This window comes from Poecile atricapillus, chromosome 11 (genome assembly GCF_030490865.1).
Source record: "Poecile atricapillus isolate bPoeAtr1 chromosome 11, bPoeAtr1.hap1, whole genome shotgun sequence".
Classification (NCBI taxonomy): Eukaryota; Metazoa; Chordata; class Aves; order Passeriformes; family Paridae; genus Poecile; species Poecile atricapillus.
In genome coordinates, this window is record NC_081259.1 from 15,063,737 (window position 1) to 15,084,337 (window position 20,601).

The window sequence follows — 20,601 nt, forward strand, 5'->3', positions numbered from 1 at the left end:
TTCTCCTTAATCCAGCAAAGCTACTTTTTTGAGTGTTTTTAGTAGCTGTCAATTATTTCAATTATTATGTGATGGGGAAGTTCACTACAATTCAGCCAAAGGGAGTTGGGTCCAAGGTATTAGATAAATGTACTCTGCGGGTTCTGAAATCAAAACACATTGCTAAGGTTAAGGGATTGTTAAAATCCTCAAACTCCAATTTACTTTTTATTGAAGAAAGAAAAAAGCTGTGCACAGAATACATGTGCTGTAGTGATTTTTGAAAAGCATAAGAAGCTGTATGTGTTGCAATGCAGAGCCATTGAATATTCTGAGTGATTATTGTAAGATATTTTGGGCCTGTAAATTACATACTACTTTTCAAATAATTGCTACTTTCGTACAGAAACAAAGTGGGGTTTCTACTCTCTGTATTTAATGTTAGGGTTGTATTTATAAGGAGCATAATCTGGAAACAAAACAAAACCTTAAGACTGGGGGCTTTTTGGGTTTTCATTAGTTGAGGCTTGGTTTGTTTTGTGGGGTTTTTTACTTGTTTGTTTGTTTGGGTTTCTGGAGGCTTGTTTGGTTTAGTTTTGTTCTTAAATTCCTGGTCATCTTCAATATCAAGAGAAATCTGTAGATTCCTATTTTGATAATAATTTGGTGTATTCTAACTAAATGTCTCTGTGTCCTCTGTGTGCTTTTTTCCTAGTTATGTAGCTGTGCACATTGTGGATTAATGTGAGTGCTTGGTGCTGGAAGTAGCTGCATCTCAAAGTAAAATAAGTTTTTGGGTAACCAGTGACTGACACAAGGGGCTAATGGGGGTTGGAAAATTACATGATGGTTTTGTTCAGATGACCTCTTGTAATGCCAGTATTAAAGACACAGGTGGAGCACTGAGCTCTTGTGTCTATTATCAGTGTAAATTTATCAAGTGCCCTGGCTGTGCTTGACCTTTTGCATGGAGAGCAAGTACAGTGAGTGCCACAAAACTCCTTTTCCAAACCAAAACACATGCACCTCTTTCATCTTACAAGGCTTCTGTGAAGGTCAAACACAGTTGTAGTTCAGCTAAACAAAAGGGTTCAACTTCCTTCTTACACCCTGTGCAATATCACAAATAAGACAAGAGGGGTAGAGGTTTAATTCATGGGAGGGAGGTCACACCATAAATGAAAGATTTGCTACTTGCACTGCAGTATCTTGGCTCTGACCATATGACTTGGTTACTGAGAAAAATTGATCTACGTACAAATATTTTATGTATCAATACATGCTCTGGTTTGGAATGCAATTTCTTCCTTTTCCTAAAGGGTTTTCTTTAATAACCTCACAATTTCAGCCAGCCCATTTATTTAATTGAGAGCATGTTGCTGTCTAGCCAGCAGATAAACTAGCTAACCTTGTCATTTTACCTTCTGAGTGCAGTTTCACATTACAGGATTATCAGCCCAGAGCCAAGTTATCATACAGTAATAATAAGCTAACATAGCTGTGTGAGCACATTTAATTAACTGCAAAGATGGAATTCTCAGCTTTTCCTTCACTTGGCTAATATCCAGAAGTATGGAACTTCTCTGCTGTAGGAAACGCTGTAGAATACAAACTATGCACATTTGCATGTAGGCATTATCTGGACAGTCTTTGATATCCATATTCTGGTCTTGGTTCTATTTTACTGTGCAAATGCAACATTGCATTTTACTTCACTTAGACACTAACACTGAGATTTTACTAAAAAACCTCATTTGAGGGGTCTTTTTTTAATGCCATAGCTACTAAAGAAAATACCAAAAGGCACATTTTCCACATGTTGTCTTTCTGAATAATGTTTTCAACAGCTGCTGAAGCTGTGGGTACTGCCAGATTGTGAAATATGCTTTAAACATGCTCACACTGTGAATGTCCACAGACTAGACTTTGTGAAAGCCTAAACTGGGCACTCCACAGTGCAGCTGCTCCAGATAAGCAACAGCTCCTTCCCCCATGTTCACACCAAGCATCACTAGACTGGATTGTGTCCAGCCTGGCTCCCAGTACAGTGTACATTGCTTCTGCAGTGGCTAGGTAGAGATGCATTTTTGTTTATTATGCTCTACTGTTTTTTCACCCAAAAGATTGTTAGGAAAGCAGGGTGGAGTGGGAATGGAGACTAGCTAAATATATAAGTTATTATTAAACAGACTCTGCATGAGCTGAGGTGAAAAAATGACACTATGGACTTCTGATTTGGGGTTTTTTTACACTTCTGATTTGGGTTCTACTTTACTGTTCTTGTAATTCAATGTTCTAATGAAAATGATCCTCTCCACTTTTTCCTCCAGCACCAGGGTTGATATCCCTCACTCCATTTCTTGTTTCTTTCTCCATTTTTAACTACATGTCAAGCTTATGGTATCTCATCTGTAACTTGCATGTTATTTTAAGATTAGCTTAGATGTATAAAGGTCTGAATGCTGCTTGCTTTTGGTTTGTAGTATAGGGAGTAATGTATCTGTATGCTAAATCCAATTTTTAATGAATGTATGTGTCCTCTCAAACATAAGATCAAGTGGGGAGGTTGTTTGGGTGGGTAAAACAGAACAAAAAACCCTTTTGCTAATTTATCAGGATACCTGGATGATTTTGTGATTGTTCTGTCATTTCTCCCCCCTTTTTAGCTAATTTGTGCTAAGAGACCACAAGAAAATTTGCCCTAAACATTTATTCTCCTTTAGTATTGATAACATTTGGGATTGGGAGAGAAGAAATGTTTTAATGACTTTTTCTAATCTGATCAGAACTGAATGAATCTGGCAGCTGGATTGAAATTTGTTTAAAAACAGCTTGGTACTATTTCTGTTTATTTTTTTATTGAGAATAAAAGGAAAGCATTCAATTTTTAGCATTTGGTTTCTATCATTATGGAAATACAATATCATGACTGTGTATTAACTTCATCTTATTACCTACTGTGTTTTTAATGACACTGATTCATGCCTCTTTAGTAACTCTGCTCTGTGTTCCAGGTGCTGTTGTCAGGATTGATCGGTGTTGTTTCATGGAAGAGGCCCCTGTCCCTTGTGGTGAGCAGCTCCCAGTGCTTTTGTCTTTATAGAGAAGCCTGATAGTCTGTGGGGATGATTTGCATTGCTATTGTGTATCCTGATATCTAGAAACACTTAGTACAGAAAGTGAAAGGCCTTTGGAGTTGTAATGTATAAACTACCTGTGTGAAAATAATATTTTTCTACTGTCTCACAGACCATGGGTCTGTTTGTACCTTTGCATTTAACTTCATTTGCCTAAAAATGCACTGCAGAGCAATCTTTTTAGCAGGTATCTGGATGGGAAAAAGCCCATTCCAAGTTGGTAGTTGTTTGTCTTCATCTGCAGGAAGATTTTCAGCTACATTATTATTTCTGTTGTGAGATTCATGTAGTTACTTAATAATGAACAGTAATCCATTCTCTGTGTGTGCATGCTAATAGAGTTTCAGTTAGCCTATTAATGTAAAGCAGTATTAGATGGAAATCAATCTTATTAAAAACACGTGATGACTGTGTCAATAAGGATGTGTTAGCAGGTAAAGCTTGCCTTTGAAACAATGGCATGTGTAACAGAGTGATGTGAAACCTTTGTCACATAGCACTAAAGGTAGTCCCCAGAATAAAGAATAAAATGGACAGTATGAAATTTAAAGTCTTGTAGTAGTAAGAATAAGCTTAATTAGAACTTCAGGTATATCTCTCAGTATTATGAATTCGGACAGTAGGCATAGAGCTCACATCATTGGAATAAATAATATTCACACATCAGAAGTGTTATCCAGGCCTGTTGAGACTTGGCTTCTCTGATTCCTGAATGCTCTCTTGCATGTTGTAAATTCAGCTGGGCTTTCTAATATCAACTCATTCAGTGAAATAGAAATAGGCATTCATGGTCAATGTAATTCAAGGAAATAAAGACAAAAGGGAGGAAACAGTAGTTGTGACAGTGGTGGCATCTTCCTAAAATCTGCTCTAGGAAATTATTTGTTTCCAAGAGCAAGCTTAATGCTCTTGAGTTAGATCCTGATCTTCTGCATTGCACCTTGGTGGTGATACAATAATCAGCTGAAGAATGGGGACAGGGATGGTGTTTTTCACTTCTGTGTGTGATTAAGCTGTGTAGTGGTTTTACAGTGGCTACATAATGTTCTGTTTTCCTTGCTGAGTTGTAAATACCTTTGAGCAGTTGGACCCCACGTGTGCAGGGTGACTGCTCTGATTAGCAATCAGTAATGTCTAACTTTACAACCTCACAGCACAAAGTACCACCAACATGCTAATGAGCCATGTTTCTCCTGATCTGTTTATACAACACATATGCCAAATACATATGGTCAATAATTACCTTTTAACCTATTTTATAGTATTATAAGCAGCTAGATAATTGATTACAATAAGTGTCTTTTTTGCTGCAGTGTGTTATAAAATCTGGCATTGCCGAGAGTGATAGCAGAAAAACAGATAACTTTATTCATAGCTTCAAATGATAAGGCTATATAAAATTAAACCATGCACCATCTGTGACGTCCTGAAAAGTGGTGAAACTGTGATAATATTTTAAGGTGCCAGTTTTCTGCATATCTTGGATTGTGACTAAAACTGGTTTATAATAACCAGTGTTTTGACTATTGCTGAGCAGTATTTGTGCAGTATCAAGGCTTTCTGGTTTTCCCACACAGCATCACTTGCTTTGGCTTTTTCCTTCCTTTTTCCTTTGCTTTTAAACTATCTTTACCTCCATCCACAAGATTTTTTCACTTGGGCTTTTCCAATTCTCTTCTAGCCCTGCTGCAAGGGGCAGTGAGTGGGTGACTGTGTGGTGCTTTCCTGCTGGCCAGGCTCAGCCCCCCACACTGCTGGATGAGCCTTGCTCAGCCCTGTAATCATTCAGGGCTTTTCCACAGAATGCAGTGGCTTTTCTGTGCAAATGTATTCTTTTCTGCAGGCAAAAAGAGGAAGTTGAAGAAGCATTAAACAGAGATAGTTCATCAGCAATTAATTTCTGGCTCTATTATACTAGAAGTGTATTATATAAGTGTAGTGTTGGTGTAGAAATGAGCACGTTGTTGCATAGTTTAACACTTTGGAACCAAAGTCAAAACTGGGAGTGTGTATTGTGTATTTATAAGCTATTAGTATGAATGCTGTTTTGTATTCTGCATTCAGTCAAAGATTTACAAATGTGTATGTACTAAGGACATTTTACTGCAATATTAATGTGCAGAAATTTAGAAGTTCTCCTGCTGAAGTGCCTTTGCAAAGATTAATTATCTGGAAAATTCACCAGATTTTTTGTTACTTTATCTGAATTTTCTTGATCACCTCCTAACCATCAGTTGCTTATGTTGCCAAAAGGCTTTATGCATGCAAGGAATCAGTGTCTGTTATCAAACCTGTATTTACATTTACCAGAGGAAACACGCAGACAAAGGAGGTATTTAAATTGCTCACACAATGATTTTGAACAGTGCTTTCTGTATATTTCAGGTGTTTCCTCATTAAGCTTTCTCTGTTTTCATTTTGAAATCTCAGAGTATTGGTAGTGCTTTGGGAAAATTTCTCAAGAGTCCCTTTTTCAGAAACCAAGTGTTGGCTTTGTCACTACTACTGCTTAGTGTTAAAATGCAGTGTTAAAGTAGGAATTTGTTTCCTCGTGGCTTATGGAAGTGTCTGAAAACTGGAAGAGAGCTTATAGAGCTCCTGAGGCTGAATTACCTTGTAATAAAACTTTAAATTGTACAGTCAGATTATTTTTCTGTTACAATCTAATCTATTGTAATTGCAAATCTATTTGTGCTAAGAAGATTAATTCAGCCTCTGAATTGAGTTGAAAGCTTCTCTGTTGCCATCTGGCATTTGGGTGACCCCAAAAAAACATTTTTATATTTCTAACTGAAAGTTTTTACAATAAACTGATAGATTTAATATTTTTTTCAATGAACAGAAATGCGGGGTTTCTTAATGTCTGTGAACGTCAGTGAGCACAAGATAATACTGCTTATTAATAAATGATCTTGATTACTCAGAATAGCTGTTTAAAAGCATTTGCTATGAAATGTGCATTCCAGATCCAGTTCTGTGCACCAGTGAACATGCAAATCAGTGCATGTATAACTCAATGTGTTGTCCCTTCAAATGAACCATTATTCCATTCCTTTTTTGTTTTTGATAAGCATATAGGCTTTTCTTCATTTAAGAAAAATAAGAGAAGCCACCCTAAATAGCTGCAGTTCCACCTGCATATCAGGCAAGAGGATGAACTGCTGTGCAAAGTCTCAGGCTGCACCCCTGGTAAGACTCAGTTAAATACAAAACCTGACTTTTTAAGAAAATACTCATCTTGGGTCAGCATAGTAGTTTTTTGCAAAATGAGAGATTTCCTTTCTAGAATTCCAGTGAAAAACTTTAATTATTTGAAATTCAGATGAATATTTTTCTTTTTTTCAGTAAAAATAATTGGAAAAATATCTAAGTTGAAAAAGGAAATTACTAATAATTTTAAATTGATACACCCACATAATCTTTTTCCCCATGAGACGCATGAACATGTAAAACTGGTCCAAATGTTTTTCCTCATTGGTTATCTCCTCTCACTAAATATCATTGAAGACTACAGCAGGCATAAACAAACTTCAGGAAACAGATGAAACAAGAAATGTACAGAAATAGTGTATTAGTATTATATACATAGTGTATTATATAATAGTAAGTTTCCTATAGTCTGCTTGGTGAGGTGGAGTGTTGACATGTTCCTGGCTGCTGAACCTGAGGTCCTACAGTAGCTTAAGGGATGAGACAAGTCTTTTTAAAATCTTGGAAGAGAATTTACAGCTTCCTTTCAGATGAAATCTGAGTGAAATCTTTGAATATAAAAAAAAAATAAAAAAATGGTTGTCCTCCCTGCAATACCCTCCCTTGAGCAGAGATTTGGTGTTTGGTTCCTGGAATAAAAAGATGATCTGTGCAGTGGAGAGACAGTGTCAGCATAAACAGGTCAAGACTGCAGGAGAAAAGCAAGTGAACGAATGCACAGCATGGGAGAGCAGCAGAGTCTGAGGCACCCATCACCTCGTGTGTCACCACTGACTTTGATACCTGTGTGATGTTGAGAGGAGCTGCAGAACACCCCATTGCCTTAACAGATCCCTTGATCACTCTGCAGTATCATTTCAGCATGAGTATTCTTTGAATTCCTTGATCAAAATGTTTGTTAGGAACCCTGCTATTAGACAAACGCTTGTCTTTGAGGCTGAAGCATTAGTTTAAAGGTGAACAAAACACTGGGTGAAAACAAGTGCATCTTGCATAGGTGTGTTTTTCAGTTTCTGATGAACTGGGCAGGGATTGAATACTGGGTATTGCTAGTTTCAAGAAGAAACTTGAGAGGCTGTAATAACTTCTGTTTGGAAAGCAAATCCAGTGCTGGTTCGCAAAGTAGCTCTTCAGATGTAAAGCTGTACATTTTGCTCAGAGCTGATGTAAACCAGGCTTTGGAATTGAGAGGAGAGTGTTTTTCTTTGACCTCTTTTCTGGGAGCATGGAAGGAAACTAACCTGAATTCAGAGGAGCTGAATGCTAAATCAGAGGTAAGAGAATTGTGGAGGACTGGGACAGGAAGGAGAAATTGAAATGTGAGTCTGGTAGCACAAGGCAGATAGACATCAAAAGACTTGGGAAGAACAGGACCTAGATGACCAGAAAGAAGTGAACCAAAACCATGTCAGTAAGAAATCATACAGTGGGATCTCTGATGTTTCAGAGGTTCAGTGCCACAAGCACCATAAGTAACTGAATTGCAATAGATTTGTATCTTTTACCTGAATTATTTCAGTGAAGAAAGTGTAGGCTGTAAATAGTATTTTCCTGTACATGGGACACAGTGAAGTTTTCTTTGCCTCTTGCCTTCCTGTTCTCCCTTTGCTGAGGGTTAGTTGTATAAAGTACTGACGTGGCTGTACTGCCCTGGTCACCAAAGTGCAGCATCTGTCTCTGCACACTGTTGCAGCATGGCTGGGGTTGTGCTAAAAGTCTGTGAGACAGGATCGAGAAATGAGGTTAATGTATTCAGTGATAACTGTATTCCAGGTTACTTCAGTTTGAAAGTAGATTTAAAATATATTTATGTTTCATTGAAGCTGCTTCTGTTTTATGTTTATTTCAAACTGATGCCCTGAGAAGTCTGTTCCCAATGTACGAATTGTTGGTTTAGGCCATGAGATAATGTCTCTTGTTGGATTGAGTAGGTGATCTGAAAAGTGTGATCTTCAAAACCTGCAATTTGAGTTTGTGTAAACTGTGATTACATTCATGTTCCAAATTTTTTTTGTAGGTAAATTAATATATCCTTTTAGCTTTTAAAATGTGCACTACCTATTGCTGTTTTTGTTTTTTAACTTAGTCTGCTGATTCCCTTCCTTCTTCTTTCATTTCATGAAACAGCTGGCAGAAAAACCTACCCCCAGTGCCTTTTCATTAGAATGGACCTGATGGAAGAGGGGAAAAATGGAGAATGACCCAATAAAGTTGTGAACTGGGTGAGAAAGAAACAGCACTTGATATGGAAACAGAAGTGAATCAGGGAAATGTTTGCAGCAGTGGAGAAAAGATGGCGCAGGGTGAAGCATCTCTTTAGAATGAACATTCTAAGTCCTCTTTTACAGCTGAACACTTCTTAAAGCTTTCTCTTGCCCAGGTCTCTGTCTGTGCCTCTCTGATACCCTTTTGACCAAGGCTGCCTGTTCCTGGGCCCAGCTGCCACCAGCTGTCACTCATATCTGGAGAATCCAGACTCCTCTGCTGAGCATCCATGTGCTAATTAGTTATCCCCAGTGGCAGGGTTTAAAAAGACCACAAGCAGCTTTTCCTGAAGAGCAGGAAAACCCTGCTGGGGCATAACACTTGCCCCTTCCTAAACAAGCACTTCATAATTCCCCTTAAACAGCCCCTACTCCTCCCCGTCTGCTGCCATCGCTTGGTGTTGCCATGGCAGCAGCTCCTGCTGGCGCATCCCTGCCGTAGGAAACTGTCACAGTTCCAGCCCCAGGGCTGCTGCTTGCAATGAGGAGTGTGCTGTGGGTGCTACATTCACCTCCCTTCAGTCCATCAGTAATTCCCTTGTTCTCACACGCTTTCTAAATATATCTGCTGATGGTTCTTTCATCTCATCTGCTCCTTCTTTTAGAAATGCAGGCTGCATCCCATCTGCTCCTGGAGTTCTTGGCAGCCTTTGCAAGGTCTAATTTCTTCAACTCTTTCTTGGTGTGAGTCTGGTTTGCTTCAGCATTTCTTCTTCCTCCTTGGTAAATTAATCTCGTGTCACACATCACTGGGGCTGGCAACATGGGAACTATTTGTTAAACTTTGTATTTTGTTTTCAAATGGTGAGGAAACACTAGCTTCAAAAATTTTTTCGAGACAAGATGAGCTGCATTTGAAATGTTTTTAAAAGTAGAATAAATATTTGTATGAACTAATACGAAGTATTTTCAGGTGTGCTGGAGTTGGGAATGGATGCCTCACTCTTTGTACTCATGTACTCAATCAAAACTCATGTGATTTTAGATTTATTTAGTGTGACAGATGGAAGGAAATGCATTGTTACCCAAAGAGAATCTAATTATCCTGTGCTTGTTGAAGAAAAATACTTGCATTTCAGTAGGATTTGCTTGCTAGGTAAATTACAGTGTAGATCTTGAGCTGGACATGTGTGTGATTGCGTGTTTGGATTTCCTTATTACAAACACCATAAAACCTCCAACAGCATTATGGACTAAGTTCAACTTCAGATGTGTGAGGAAAGGTCTTTAAAATATTGAAGTTCATTTACTGATGGATCTCTATCAAATTATTCACGTGAGTCTTCTTTGGAGATGTGTGTGCAATTTTTCTTTAAATGGCCAAAACTACAGTGAGTTTACGTTCCAATCAAGTTGGAAAGAGCTGCTGTCCACGTTGAAGCCTTGCCTCACAAACTGATACTGAAAATGCTCGTGTGCTCTTGATGGAGATCAGCAGTTGTGGCTCCTGACCCTGCTCACCTGGCAGAATTTTCCTCCTCAGGGATGAGAGTCAGAGTTGTGGTGTGCGAGGGCTCAGAGAGACCACGCTGTTGTTAATTAATGAGAATAATTGCAAGTGAGTAGTTAATTGCTATTAATAAGTTGGGAAAGACAGATGCAAAATATCTGTGTATGTGACCTTTACATCCTGCTTCTGTCTCATTACGCTTCTGCCAGGAAGGGCTGCTCACAGAGCTTTTGATGCCTGTCCTTGTCAGCAGGACAACACGAGCCTTTATTTCCTCAGGGAATCCTGCTACAGATGTTATGGAAGGTTAATTTATATGGAGCAGCATTTCACTGACACGTGCATGGAGGTGAATCCTTCCTGCAATGTGACACTTGCAAAAATAATGTATTGTTTAGGTGGATGAACCCATTAGGCAGTTGCTATGGAAGTATAAATTCAGTCTTATGTAGATTTTCTTAAAAGTTATTAGACTGCTCACATTATTGAAAAAATGTATTCATTTTTATTTACTGATTTAACTGTTTTGTTTAAATATGGATTGTTGTATGCAAAGCTAATTTAGAAAAATGTTGTCTTTTCTAATGTCCTAAATGTCTTCTTTTCCTATTCTGCTGTTGTTGTGGAACATTTTTGACAACACAGTGTCTTATATGTTAATTTTTAAAAAGTTTAAATTTTTACTTCCTTGGAGAGTATGTTGGAAGGAAAATTAATATGGCTGAGGTAGTTGAAATTTTAGATCTGGCTTATGTGGTCAAAATTCTATTCAGAAAGCATTATATTTGAAGTTTTTATTATCAACTCCTCTTTTTCCACCTGACTACAGCTGAAGGAGTAATTTTTGAAGCATTTTAAATTGGCAACATTTTGAGTAGCATTAAAATAGGTTAGTGCTGTTTGATGTCTTTCTCTTTCAAAATTACACTTTAAGTTAAATTTCATGTGCATGGATTTTTTATTTAGGGGAGCAGTGGTGTATAAATGGAAGTGTCAGTGATAAAAATTAGACAATACAACTACTATTAAAAAAAAATTGTCCAAATGACTTCTTTTGACTGCACATATAGTAAAAATTATATGATTATTTTTGTTGCAGTATTAGCTGCAGGTCATTGAAGGATTCCTTTGAGTGCTTATTTTCATGTACCAAACTTTGAATGAGCCTCTTTAGCATATCAGCTGGCAACTCCCCATTGTCCTTTTAATAGATTATAAGGCAAAACTTCAGCTAGTTCTCTGCTACAAAACTAATTACCTGCAAACTTTTTTTGTTACTATTATTGTTAGAAGTGTGTCATATCATATGAATACTTCAAGAGGTCATATTATATGAATTCTTCAAGAGATAGCTTCAATTTTATCAGAAAAAAAAAAGGGTGTAGCTCCTCTTGTTTCTCTTTTATATGGCAGTAGTCTGCAGGCCTTTTTTTGGTCCTTTTGGGTCCCTTCCAACTCAGAATATTCTGTGATTCAGAAAGCTGTAGAGGCTAAAAGAGTTAATTGGGATCAAAAGAGCAGAAAATCAGTAGATGTTGAAATATCTAGTTTTGACAAATTTCTGGTTACTGTTTCTGAGCTGAGAGCACAAGGTCTTTATTCCTAAATCAAGCCCCCTCTTACACTTTCCTAAAAAACACTACAATAAATAGTGTAATCGCTGGAGCTGTAACAGAGCATTAGAGAAACCACAAACACTTATTGCTGTGTGTAAAATGTGACACTGCTACACTCACTGTTGCCTCAGTCTTTTAATCTGATCATACTTGAGGAAATTATCAGTATGGCCATTGTTTCTACTGACAGGGAATTTCTTGGAGGTATTGAATATCTCTTATTGTGAGATCTTAGGAGATTTGTTTTGATATAAATGCATCTTTGCATTTGTCTGTCACTCAGCTCCTGTATACAGAGCCAAGGCTGGATTTTGGATCCCAGGGCTCTTGAAAAGCCTTGGCAGCAACTACCAAATCCCCCACTTTGTTGATGTTGTTGTTTGCTGCACAGTGAAACAGGAGGAAACCAGACTCCTCCTTCTGTTCTTTAAATAGATGTTATTTTGTGTGATGCCAATTCTGCTGCAAACACCCGGTGCCCCTCTCTGTTGCACACGGGGCTGGTACCAACATTCACATCATTCTCCAGAGGTGCTGACTCTTCTGGAGGCTGATTGCTACTCTGGCAATAAATCAAATACAGTCAGAGGGAAGCACAGTTTTTTCTTGTAAATCAAAACCAGTATCATTGTTTATAATCTTAAACAGAATCATATTTGAAGTTGGAGTTTTCCACAGAATATTTTAATAAATATATAGAAATTAAGATACAACCAAGCAACAAATAATTAATTAAATTCCAAGATCTATCTGAATGAAAACAAGTTAATAGGGCCATAAGCAGGTCAGTAAAATCACATGCACCAAGTTCAAGTGCAGAAGTTTTCATCTGAACTTTTTAGCTTTGAAATTAGAAATAGTTGCATGGATTTAAATATTTAAAATATTCCTTTCCAAAGTTAAATAGTCTCATGGAGTCAAAAAGATTTTAATCTGGAGAAAATGTAATTTAATTTAATAATGACTGGAATTGAAGAGTCTGATATAATTGAGGATAAAACAAGATACAATATATGGTTCCTAGCATAAAAACGTTAAAATCTTTAGCCTGATGCTGTGCCACACAACAGGGAATATTTCTGCCTATTTGATATAGAACATTGCTTTAGACGTAGAGAAAACATTTTTGCTCAAATCTTTAATTTAAATTTTAATTTAGGCAAATGACATGGAATACTGAATTAAACAGGTCTGAAATGGCAACACTTTTCATCCTGTCTCTTCTTGGCAAGCATTGAGAAATCATGAAAAAGAAATTATTTGCCTATTATGGGGCAAATAATGAGAAGATAAATTTTGTTGTTTCTTGTACACTTGCAAACCGTGAGTCAGGAGTGTTGGTTTGAGTGCCATTTCTGTTCAGTAAGTTTTTTTAATGGACTAATTTAAAAATTATATGTTTTATCTATTTAAACCTATCATGTGTAATGAGCATTCAGCATCTGGCTGATCCAACAGGTGGCTTGTGGCTGTACCCCAGATAATCTTGCATTAACTCAGTCCTGGCACAGTTGCTGATCTCACTGCTTCATAGCTCTTGGTGGTGATAAATTTTCAGGTTTGCTTCTGGTGTTTAACCTTCTGCACCTCTGTCAGGGAAACGATAAATTCTGTAACACGAATAACAATAAATGTTACTGTCTGCAGTTCATGTAAGACAAAGTTCTGTGAGCAAAACACCTTGGGGCAAATTTTTAATCTACTTATACAGTGGTTTACAGAGACAAGCACGTTTACCTATGGCTGTTCTTGCTGCTTCACAAATGAGAAGTATGTGTTTTAAAATGAATATATTTGAAATCCCATGGAACATACCCACACATATTTAATGTGATTGGAAAGAAGCCTGTAGGATCTCTTGTCAAACTACAGTGTCTCAAAAAATTGCTTTCTGCAAATGATTTCAGGGTAAACTAAAGTTCATTCAAGGAGATTTTCTGACCTTTCAGGAGCTGCAGGACAGGAATTAACAGGAAAAAGCATGTAGACACAATATTACAGCTACAGATTTACAGAAGCCAGTTTACCATGGCAGTGCCTGGTTTTATTCAAAGTATCCTGCACAGGAGAGTTGATTAATATGTTTCATCAGCACAGAGGGTAATGTTTTGTCTAAGTGTTCATGGCTTGACTATCAAACCACTGCAAACCACCAGGGGAAGAAGTGGTCGAAATGCCAGCAAATGAAAAAGCAATCCTGTTTTGTACATATCTCCAAAATGAAAGTGTAAGGCATCCTAATTCTAAAATGTCGCTTTTAGAAATATGGTTTTATGTGATGCAATATCTACATCTCTTTTTGCTGGACAGCCCCATCCCAGTCTGTGTCCATATCAGAGGTGCTCCAGCCTTCTGGGCATCTTTATGGCCTCCTCTGGGCTTGCTCCAACAGGTTCACATCCTGCCTGATCCGGGACATCCCATCCCAGAGCTGAACACAGCATTCCAGGTCTCCCACAAGGGTGGAATAGATGGGGAAAGTCCTCTCCCTTGACCTCCTGTCCACGCTGCTCGTGACACTGCCCAGGACACAGCCCAGGACACAGGTGGCCTTCTGGGCTTGTCAGGTCGTGTTGTGCTTCTAATCCACCAACACCCCCAAGTCCTGCTCAGAGCTGCTCTCACTGCATGTTTTGGTAGAAAGCTGTATATGGAAAGAAAATCTAAATTGTTAATGTCTTCTGTTGCACATCACAAACTGTACTGTGTGCTAAAGTTGGTTCATTTGTTTTTCCCCTTTTTACCTCCTATCAATTCAAGAACAAATTGTGAAAGACACAGTAAGGGCAAGAAGGTGCTTTGAGACAGCTATCTCAAGGATTAAAGTTTTCAGGTTTTCAGGTAATAAATACAGTTTTAACAGTGCCTGTGGGAAAAAAGATGAAAGGAAGTCTAAAGCTTATGGTAAAAACAAAAGAGAATAAATTACTTGAGGCCAGTTGTGAAGAAAAGAGAAATAGTAAGAGGCAAAAATGAAAGTGATGAAAAAGAATGGAGGGCAGAGAATATGTCAGCTTCTGTAAATCACTTTTATTTTTTTGGTGGTATCCATAAAATTAATCTATAAAATTAAGATGATCGATGATCTACTTTAGGACATTCTGAAGCCAGGTCTATGCTTGTATCTACATGGTTGTATCTACATTGAAGAAATGTGAAGGAAAAAATGTTCACAAACAATCTGAGAATACTAATAATTTTCTAAAAGGTCAAGTTATACTCAGGGGAGAACTCCAAACATCTTCCTTCATAGTGGAAAGATAATATAACCTGTTAGTGCTAAAGTTTTTGGTTTGGTTGTTTTTTTTCAGTATGGAAAGACATTTCTTCTGGGCTCTGCCTTGCAAGGCATGGGGAGTACTGATATTTTCATTCCATGCAGATGTGTGTGGTATGGTCTGTTAGGACTGCAGAGATGCAAACTCACTCTTGATATGCTCTGCAGGTTTATACTTTCAGTAGTTTCCAGAAATGGAGTAAAAAGGGGAGCCTTCTGTGGGTCCATGTGCAAGATGACATCTCACATTGTGAGTTGTTATATAATTTTAAATCACTGCATCCAAACTGTTTAGTTTTGTAGAATTAGTTTAGGACTGTGGTAACATTTACATAGGAAATTAACATTTCTTCTATAGAGTCCTTAGTATAGAATATAAGCTTTGACTTCTCCACTTAGTTCTGCTACCACCGTAATAAATTGTAATAAATCCATTTGCTTTGCTTTTTGTTCATGTATTACTTCTTGGTGACTTTTGGAGCTTAGTGGCATTAGTGCTTCTTGCTGGTTTCTAGGAATATTTTATCTTGTTTATATGTTGTAACTAGAAATGTGAAGAACATAATATTATGTCGCTAAAGGGCACAGAATAATTCACACGACCACTTTCAGTGTCAGAACAAAAACACCTCACTTTATTCTCTGACTCCAGTATTTATATTCTTGACAATGACCAGAGATTGGATAATTAAATTACCACCTTCCCAAGCACACTGGTCATGAGAAACGCCCATCAAAAGACGTTTCTTAGAAGGAATGTGATAAACAACTTATGTTTACAGGAATTTCATGGGAAAGGAACTAAAACTACAAAAACATTATCAGAAGGCTCAATTTTCAGGGTGACAATATTGTAGTTTTAAATCAACATTAAGATGTCATAGCCTGTCAGTATCTGACAATTCTGTATTTCAGTGTAAGTTTTTGCCCTTGATTACTGGGTTACCTGTGTTTTATAATCTTTCCACATAGTTTCATACTGCTCCTTCAAGTATGTCACACTGAGCTCTCAGGGCAAATATTTGGTAGCTCTCTTTCTGAGGAAAATTTTAATGTGGAAATTAGGCATACTTGATTTCATAAATAATGTGTATCTAACTTCATCTACAGTGTTTCATAGTGTAATGTTGGGTCTCCATCATAATCCACAATGGCCACTCTTTCAAAAGGCTGCAGATGTGTTTATTTTTATTGCTGCACCTGTGCCAGTGTTAGAAAAGACTGATTTTTGATAAAAATATGGAACACACTGAGCATGTCTGTAACATGCCTGTAAATGTGGTAATTGATACTTTTGTGCCTCCTTTTCTCTGTTGTGGCTTCCAGCATGGTGGTAAACTTTACCTCTGAAGCTGTGATAACAGAGAACCAGGTGTGTCCCACTCCATCAAGAGATGGGTTTTTAGCTGAGAAGCATTAAGGGGATTGGAAATTCTACCGTTCCTTTTATTAGGATCTTTGTGTTCTGCAGCAGGCCAGGTAGTTCCATAAGACTTGCAAAGGACATGAATTTCCCCCTTTAGCTCCATGTCCAGATTAGGTGGTTCCTTGTCTGGGACATTAAGAAAAGCATGAGGCACAAAAGAGCAAAATTGTGAAGACAAGTGTGACAGAGAACTTCAGTGTTTGATATCATGTGGCGGCTGCCACTGAAATGCAACTCCTAAACAGAATGTGAGACTTAGACCCATGAGATGAACAGGAATTCTAAGAGCCTGTTTCATGATTTTGACAGTGCTGGCTCCTTCCCTCTCGTCTTTGCCAGTGACAAAAGGAAGAGGTTACCTTGGAAACACCAATAGAGTTTTCTTCATTAATGAATGCTGATATGGAGAAAATACTGCAAATATAGATAAACCTGACGTAGGTTACAGCCCTTGTTGTCAGCTGTGATGTTTGTAAGAATCTGGAGCTGGCAACTAAAATTTGTAGCACAGCTTCTGTCCTTTGGTTAATACTGTAGAGGTTATGGGGTTGTCCAAAAGCACCAGAAAAAAATATACAGCCATTTTGGATTTAAGGTTGTCAAAAATATTCCTAACACGTGCACTGACAAAAAATAACATCTTGTGAGAACAGTGGAGGGCTGTAAACTGTGAGCATGCATATGGAAAAAGTTCCAACAGAATTTCTTACTAATTTCAGCTGATACACTCACACTCCTATTGAGTTGTAGCAATGTCAGCACGGAATATTTAAGGTGGCCACACATCAGGCACACATTTGTTCTTGGCCTCTTACTGCTTGTATCATTGCATACTGAATATGTTGAGATTTGTTTGCCCTGACTGGACCTGGTTTTTTACATTTAAAGCAATAAAATGATAAACTGATGGAACCAGGTTAATGATTGTTTTGACACATTTTGAGATGAGAAAAACGGAGTAATTAACACCATGAGTAGTTCTTATGGAGAATGCTGCTTAAATCGTGATTGTTGTTTAAAAACCTAGTAGTTATATATATCCAGAATTTTATCCACTCTTTTTCCCCAACTTGTAGGCACTCATGGTATGTGATATTCACAAATACTTTTCCTGTTTAAGATACCCATATCCCCATCAAAAGGATTTAAATTGTTTCAAGACTACATCTGTTTATGATAAAACATTTTTTGAATCTTACTTTCTAGTAATGCTTGGTAATAAAACCCATTAAATTTTCAGAGTATGTGATAAAAGTGGGAGATAAATGGATTATTTTGAAATGGCTGGAGGAAAACATATAGTAGTCATGCCTAGTTTTGATTTAGCTTTCTCTTACAGTGCAAGACTGAGGATGCTGTCAGATTAAGTACCCTCCTCTCTTTAAAATACATAAAATGTTGCCATCCATGTAATTGTGTGACAGGCTGGAAGTTCTTGAACATCGAAATTATATTTTTTCCTTGTTTGCCTCTTGAAGTGAGTAATAATAGGGTGCTTGGGGTTTTTTCCAGATAACCTTTTTCATGCTGCTCTCTGCAGTGTGTGTGATGCTGAACTTGGCCGGGTCCATTCTCTCCTGTCAGAATGCTCAGCTGGTGAAATCCCTGGAAGGATGTCAGTTGGTGAGTGATGGAAAACACATTTCTTACCAAGGGCAATGATTCTATTTTTCATCTGTTAGGGTTTTATACACGCATTCCTGTAATTTCCAAACCAGCAGGTATTACTAGAGCAATCTATATGTGTTACAACCTGAAAAAAACAGTTTGGGAAAAGTTTGGATTAAAGTGTTAATGGATTTAATGTTTTGCCACCTCAAAAAGTAACTTTGAATATCATAAGGATTGATTCCTTACTGTCATGGTAAGAATGATGCTTCAGCAGAATAGGTGGAATACAGGCCACATCAGAGCAGTGTGGTGGTTAGGATTTCATGTCAGCAGGATCAGGATTCCTCCATCCAATACTTGTCCAGGCAGTGGATTTCACAATAGGAATGCCTTGGTGTGTGTGAGCTGATATTTTGTTTGCCAACCTGAATTGTTTTTCTTTTTAATTTCCAAAGTGAATGAATGTTACTTGTGTTAAATAAAATACAGAACAATACAAATTATCATGATATGGCATGCTCTAAATTACAAGGTACAACTTGCCTAAAGCCTTTGTGGTTTTATCTCAGGAAAAAAAAGTACATACACATTAAATTCTAGCATATTTTCTGACTTCAACTTGCAAAGATGACTACAGAAGTTAACTCATGACTGAAATATTTGGGTTTAAATAATAAGTGTTCAAACTGTAGTTTTGATTTTCAGACCACGAAGAAACGCTAAGTAGTTTTACCACAGTGTGTTGTACTCTGTAAGGGTAAGTTAATTTCATTGTGGCTGCTTATCATAATGTAATTGTTTTAAAAAAAAAGTTAAAATAATAATAAAAAAACACAGCACAAAACCAACCCCAAAAAAGCAACAGTTTCTTCTACCCAGACCTTGCTCTTTAGGTTTTCCTTGCTCAAAATCCCATTTCAGTCAGGCTGGGGACTTACACATGAATATATTGCATTGCCATGTTGCAGGACTCATATATATGGAATTTCAGAGTTCTTTTCTCATAGACCACCCTCTGGGAGTGATGCACTGTAGTGAACAGCACTGCTTTGTGATTAAGCACAGGATTTGACTCAGAAGGTGGTGATATATTATGCTGAGCATATTTAATTACTTTATTACCATTTTTCACTCAAAAAGGAAAAATCCCAGTTTCTTAACAACTGTTCCAACTGTATATTTAATTTTAATTCCTTAGATGGCTCTCTTTAGTGCTGCAGATCTCTGCAATCCTGCACTATGTGCCTTGTGTACATTATCAAATCTAAATCCTATACTTGCCTCCTAGGATACAAATGTACTCTCTGGGGATGCAGCTCTAGGAGTCAAAATCCAGCTCTTGCAGACATGTGGTTTGAAATGTAGTTAACATCCCATATAACTGAGCCAGTAAATTCCCAAGCACAGTATAGTAAAAAAGTCAAATTCAAAATAAATTCTGTTTTAATTCTGGTATTTCTGTCAAACTCATTCATGGTGAGTTCATGGCTTTAAAAGTGATAATAGTATCTACTGTATTATGGAGTTTAAATTCAACAGTGTTTCACATGTAGTGTTATTTGAAGAAAAGGAACAAGACACAGTGGTCTTATTTTGCTTTAAACACTGGGGATTTATTGTAGATTCCATAATATGTATTTTTGTGTGAATATGAGAAATGTGCTTGCCATATGTTAGCATTTCAAATGTGTAATTTGTGAAGTTGGTATTTGTGCCCTTTATCCTGCAGCTTAGCAACACACAACACTAGGGGGAAAAAAGGGCAGTAGCTTTAACGCCTTGTTACAAAAAATTAATGGGAATTTTTTTCCCCCATAATTAGCTGCAGATCCTGTTGCCAAAACCTCAAGATACTGCTTTAAATCAGTGAGAGTAGGACTTGTACAGAGAAGTTTCACACTCAAGATGTTCATTAATGTGTACAGGAGAAACATTTCTGTATAGGAATTCCTTTTTCAAATAGTGGTTCTCTAAAAATTGTTCTTAAAATATATGGGTTAAGCAATTAATATATTTTAATTTATGTTCTATTACTGCACAAGACAGAATACATTTTATTTTTTCTATGTTTGTTTTTATTGAGTTTACCTGTCTTTTAAGTCACTTATTCATTTAAAAATAACTGCTGTAGTTTTAATCAAATTTGCAGGTGATTATTATTCAGAAAAGTAGAGATGGTGTCAATCTCTCTATTGAAAGATTACTTATAATTTTTTTTTTTTTTTTTTTTTTTTGGTTGTACAGCTGAAATTGGCCAGTGGTTACAGTAACATGTAAAGGAAAACTCTTCCTTTCCCTGAATGGTCTTAAACTGGAATAGACAAAGCAAGGAGAAGTGAAGCAGGTACAGGTTCAGAATGAATAACAGAGCCCAGGTCCAGAACTGAGGTTTATTTGTATTCCATTTTGCAGTGCAGCTAAACTCAGGTCTGTGCATATCAAAAACCAATTTTTAAAATTCCAGGAAAAAGAATATACTCTGGTTTTGTTCTTATTCATCTATCAGCTTTTAATCTTGATATTTCCCTACAATGCAGCTTTATCCTTACTGGATCCTCCCGTCTTTCCCTCTGCATAAGGTCCTAGAATTGACTGAAGTTCCTTCCCCTAAGCACACCAGTGGAGCTTTCT

At 37.3% G+C, this 20,601-nt stretch overlaps 1 protein-coding gene across 5 annotated transcripts in view; it reads left to right on the forward strand.

Moving 5' to 3' along the window:
• Window positions 1–20,601, forward strand: part of ENTREP2 (endosomal transmembrane epsin interactor 2) — a 113,977-nt gene that overhangs the window by 32,181 nt on the left and 61,195 nt on the right. For all 5 annotated transcript variants that reach the window (XR_009278429.1, XR_009278430.1, XR_009278431.1 and 2 more), the window contains exons 2-3: window positions 2,994–3,050; window positions 17,872–17,982. Coding sequence is in view for 2 of the 5 variants with exons in the window: in XM_058846768.1 (XP_058702751.1) it covers window positions 2,994–3,050; window positions 17,872–17,982 (168 nt within the window). In the remaining 3 variants the exon portion in view is untranslated. The remainder of the gene's footprint in view (window positions 1–2,993; window positions 3,051–17,871; window positions 17,983–20,601) is intronic.